A 5,009-nucleotide genomic window follows, 5' to 3' on the forward strand; every position below is an offset into this window, starting at 1 on the left:
AAGAAATTAATGAAACTTCATTAAACTTTAAGAACAAGTGTTAACATCACAATATCCAAAACTATACAGTGTCATAGTGTTTATAATATTTATAATATTCATATATATAATCTGTATTAATAATATAACAATTTATAATTAATACATAATATTATTTTTACTATTCTATATTAAAATAATTATATCATTATATCAGCCACTATAACATAGTTTTGTTTACAAGTCCTATTATCTTTTGATTATTTTGACATGACATGAAACAATGGAGACAATAACTAACAAATTTTATATAAACAACTTTGATTACAGAAATAATTTTCGTCGACGTAAATGATCAACTTTTCAATTAATTAATGCTTCAATGGTACTGATTTTTCTTGTAACAAGGGACGAGTAAGGAGTGGTTAAAGGGGCGCACAAAATGGTATAGAATGCATCGTTGTACGTGTATAAGACAGCATATATGTAAAGATCGTTGGTACAAACTACGTGGAACATCTTTAGAGATCCATCACTTGTTGAGTGGGGATGAAGTGAGAGTATAAAAGGTGAATTCCTTATTTCCTTAGGATCATAAACGATTCGATTCAATAGTACTCATCTTCTTCTTCATTTAAAAGTGTTTCCTTTATCATCGATATGTTGAAAACAATTGTAAGTAATTTTTACGTTTCTATTCGTTTATGTAGTTCTATTTGTTACATAAACTATTACTTATATCCAGAAAAGTATATTGTTCGTTCTGTATAGTTAGTGACGATGGAAGTTAAAAAGTTAACAAATATAGACAAATTTTTTACAGAAAGATTGTTCATTTTGAGATTAAACAAATATAGTATAGATAAAATATGTTATTTTAATAGTGCTTATTTTTTAAAGAAGTGTTGCAATAAGACGGTAAATTTTGGTCAAACGTAAGTATAGCAAAGAATTTTCAAAATATGTAGAGTTATGTATTGGGGACGTGTCTTTAGGACCAATGATAGATGAAGTTGATAATTTTTTTTTATCGTTCCTGTTTCTCTTGTTATAACCAACTAAAATTTATTATTAGTAATAATATTTATTTCTTATCCTTTAATTTAAATTAACAAATATAAATTTATCATTTACTTTCTCAATTTATCTTCGTTATAGAAAGCTTAATATTAATTTAATTACCATACCTATAATCATATATCTAGCTTATCCAGTTACCATTAGTTTTCTTAGTTATCAGTTAATTAGATAGATTTTCATAATTCCCATCATATGTGTATATGTGCATTTCTATAAAATTTATAGAATCCATTTGCAATATTATACGGTATTTTTATGAAATTTATCTTAAAATTTTCAATTTCAGAAATTGTAAAACATGCTATTTTTAAAAATCAATAGAGAAAGAACCTTAAGTTATTTTAATTCGCTATATAGATCAAGATTCAATATATATTATAATTACCAAAATCATAATAATACATATTCTTAAATTAAATAATTATTTCTATATTTTATTTGCAATAAATATAACGTGATTAATTGAATCACTGAGATTAGTAAATAAGTACAATACATTTTCAGATTAGTTATTTATCAGGATAATTATTTAAGAAAGAAAAAATTATTTAATACAAATTATGTCGTGTATTCGAAAAGTATCATTTGACGATGGTTAGCTAAAATATGACTCATTTAAATTCGAATTCAAATTCAAAAAAGAGGATGCTCCTTAAACTGTTACGACACGAACAGCCGTAAAGAACACGAAGCAAACTGAATCAACGACGAGTTCGCAAACTCGTCGTAGGTCAGGAGTTAAATGACCCGCATTGGCATCTTACTTTCACTCATCTTACCAACACTATGTCGATGGTACCGGTCACAGATCTCCATTTTTGTTAAAGCCTCATCTTCCAGCAGACAATACTATAATTATACGTTAACCTTCGGTAGGCAAACGTACTTTTTCACGCTTCACAGGCAAACCAGGTCATTTGTACTCGAGCCTAACGTTTTCACTGATCTACTAGTCTTCCAAAAAATTGAAAGGAAGAACTAAATTACTTTATTTATTATCAGTGCACTTACTACTTTATACGATAGACAAATCAAATATTAAAAACTTTATTGATATAGATAAATGGTAAAAGATAAATGTTCGAAAAAATATATAAAGGTCAAATTTCGCTCGGTTTGTCAGTAACCTAGATTACCTACAGAAGGTTAAACGTAAGAATGCTCGTTACGCCGAATAATTTAAAAAAAAAAATTTTTCGTGCTAGGTCATAACAGTACTTTTGGGATTAGCAGCAGCACAAGATTCGAATTACCATGCTCGTAACAATTACAACGAGGAGAGACAAAGTGCTCCTGCAGATGAAAGGAGACCTTTGACAACGACACCTATTCCAATCTTACATTGGAATAAACAGCAAGAGCACGATGGGACTTACAAGACAAGGTACTTATTCGTTATTCATTGACTTTACCTTTACCAACCGTTATTCTTCGTTTAATACATGGAACTTTGGTCTTACGTACCGATGTAAGATAAAAGATAGTTGTAAAGAATAAAAATATTTTTTAGACTGAATGAAATTTTTAATAATGTTTAAAATTATGTCGAGCAAGATTTTCATTTTTTGATTTAACTGTTTTGATCCTGTTAACTAGTTTGCTATATATGTAAAATTACTATAAATAATAAACAAATATTACACGTATTGCTACTTTATTTTTATTAGCTAATATGTTTATATAATTATAGAACATTACGTAATGGTAGAAAGTAATAGATAAACACAATGATATGCAAGTTATATATTGACACTAATTCCATTATACAAATTTAAACATTTTAAACATTTTTAATTTTAATAGATATTCATTTTTATTTTTTATTTTACTCTTTTTACTTTTATTTTTATTTTTTCATTATAAATAGAATTTATTTATTCTATATATTTTTACTCCGAAAAATATTAAATTTTACAATTTCATATCTTTGATAAACTATAAAATTAATTTATTCTCTAACTATATATGCAAGTTTACAACAAGAAACTTAAAATTATTTATAATCGTCATTATAATACGATTTTGTGATTAAATTGAATTCAAGATAAAAGATATAACAACGTTTATATAATTTCTATGAATTAAGACTTGATTATTTTACAACATCCTCTTTAATAAAAAGATATATTACATATAATATAAATATATACAAAGATAGTGTATGATGTTTACATATATACATACGTGAGTATGTATATAAGCTATTGTATAATAACGTTTCGTCACACTTAATGGCATTTTATCGCGGTGATACAACAGAAATTAAGAAATATTTTCGTAAGTGAAAGCTCCGTTAGTGAAAAAGAAGCGATAATATAACGTACATATATATATATACGTGCATTTTAAGATGACGCCGAAAAGAATGTCTTGAAATCTGGTGTGAATAAATTATTCGTAGTTATGAAACGGGAAACAATATTATCGCCGAGGAGAGTGGTTACATCAAGAAAGTAGGCGAAGGCGAGGAACAAGGAGAAGCGTTGGTCCAAGAAGGAAGCTTCTCATACACGAGTCCAGAGGGGAAGCTGATCACCATCCATTATACGGCCGACGAGACTGGCTTTCACGCGACCGGAGATCACATTCCCACGCCACCGCCAGTCAGTGAGGAGATTCAGAAAGGCCTCGACCTCATCTTTGCGGGCATTCGTCAGCAGGAGGTACGTCCCACGATTTTTCTTTTTCTCGCTTTCTGATTCTTCCTTTCTCCAGTCGCTCTTTCCTGTCTCCCTACCCATTTTATCCGATTTACACTTTCTCTTTCTCTTTCTTTTTCCTTTTATTTCTCACTTGCTGTTTTTATTTTTGGCGGAGTATACCAGTTTGGTGACATTGTGGTGTAACGTGTTGATTATATTAATTATTAGAGTGACTTTGAAATTTCGTGGAATTTGCGAAATCGATGAAAGAGTAAAATTAAAATTGTGCAACAAATGTGCAACAGTGTGCACGTGATTAACTTTATTGTACGGAGACCAGTTTAAAGGTGCTTTAATCTGCCAAGGGGAAAGGAAAAGTTAATTTGTCACTCAAATTACGGTTATTTTGTACGCAAGAATTTTTTTTCGAAATATAGAGGTTATGTAACATTGTCATATTACGAAAATATTAAATTTTTCATCGATTTATGATTTATTTAATACGTATTAAGAATATTAATGTGATTACATTGTTATGTACATCAATATTTATACCCCAAGTATTAATATTCCATTATTCCGATATTAAAAAATTAAATTAACATAAAAGATATTAACAATAAATTTAATATTAAAAATATTTTTACATCAAAATTACTTAGTAAACGATTAAATTATTGTAATAATAAAATATTGATACCGACAAAGCTAAAAGATTAAAATATTATTATTGATATTGAAAATATTAATATAAAAAATAGTTTTTTACATGCATAGAATATTGACAGTGATACTAAAATCAATATTGTATTTCAGGAAGCAGACGCACGTGAAGCAGCCCAAAAAATACCGCAACAACCCTTGAGTCAGCAAATCGAACGACGAGAAAATTACGATAGAAAATTTCGAAAATGAAGTAAATGAGAAATAAAAACATTGTTGACATATGTTTTACATGTAGTATAAAAACAAACAATTAAGTCCTTAAATTAAGAGTATTTTAACAAAATAAATTTAATATGTAAATATGTAAGTGTGCATTCCTTCATTGGTACTAAGAATGTTGAAGCTTATCAGGCACTATGTTTATTGAGTCAAAATGTTTAAAAACAGATTAATCAGGACTAATTTACTTAATAATTTGTGATTTACAATTAGTTTGGATTAAATGACAAATTTATAAAATCAGTCTAAATAATTGAAACTCATATTAATAAATTATAGAGATGGAAAGAGTATATATAGAAAATAATATATTTTTCATTACATATTTATGTTATTATAAATATTATTATAAACATATTATAA

General features: G+C 27.5%; 1 protein-coding gene across 1 annotated transcript; it reads left to right on the forward strand.

The window, feature by feature from the left end:
• The first annotated feature begins 585 nt into the window (after positions 1-585).
• Positions 586-4,616, forward strand: Cpr49Ah (cuticular protein 49Ah). The gene is made up of 4 exons (XM_017902220.1): positions 586-654; positions 2,265-2,443; positions 3,461-3,722; positions 4,518-4,616. The coding sequence occupies exons 1-4, from the start codon at positions 640-642 to the stop codon at positions 4,614-4,616; spliced, it is 555 nt and encodes a 184-aa protein (XP_017757709.1). The 5' UTR covers positions 586-639.
• The last annotated feature ends 393 nt before the right edge of the window (positions 4,617-5,009 follow it).

The sequence above is a fragment of the Eufriesea mexicana genome, unplaced genomic scaffold (assembly GCF_001483705.2).
Source record: "Eufriesea mexicana isolate 0111107269 unplaced genomic scaffold, ASM148370v2 scaffold1809, whole genome shotgun sequence".
Classification (NCBI taxonomy): domain Eukaryota; kingdom Metazoa; phylum Arthropoda; class Insecta; order Hymenoptera; family Apidae; genus Eufriesea; species Eufriesea mexicana.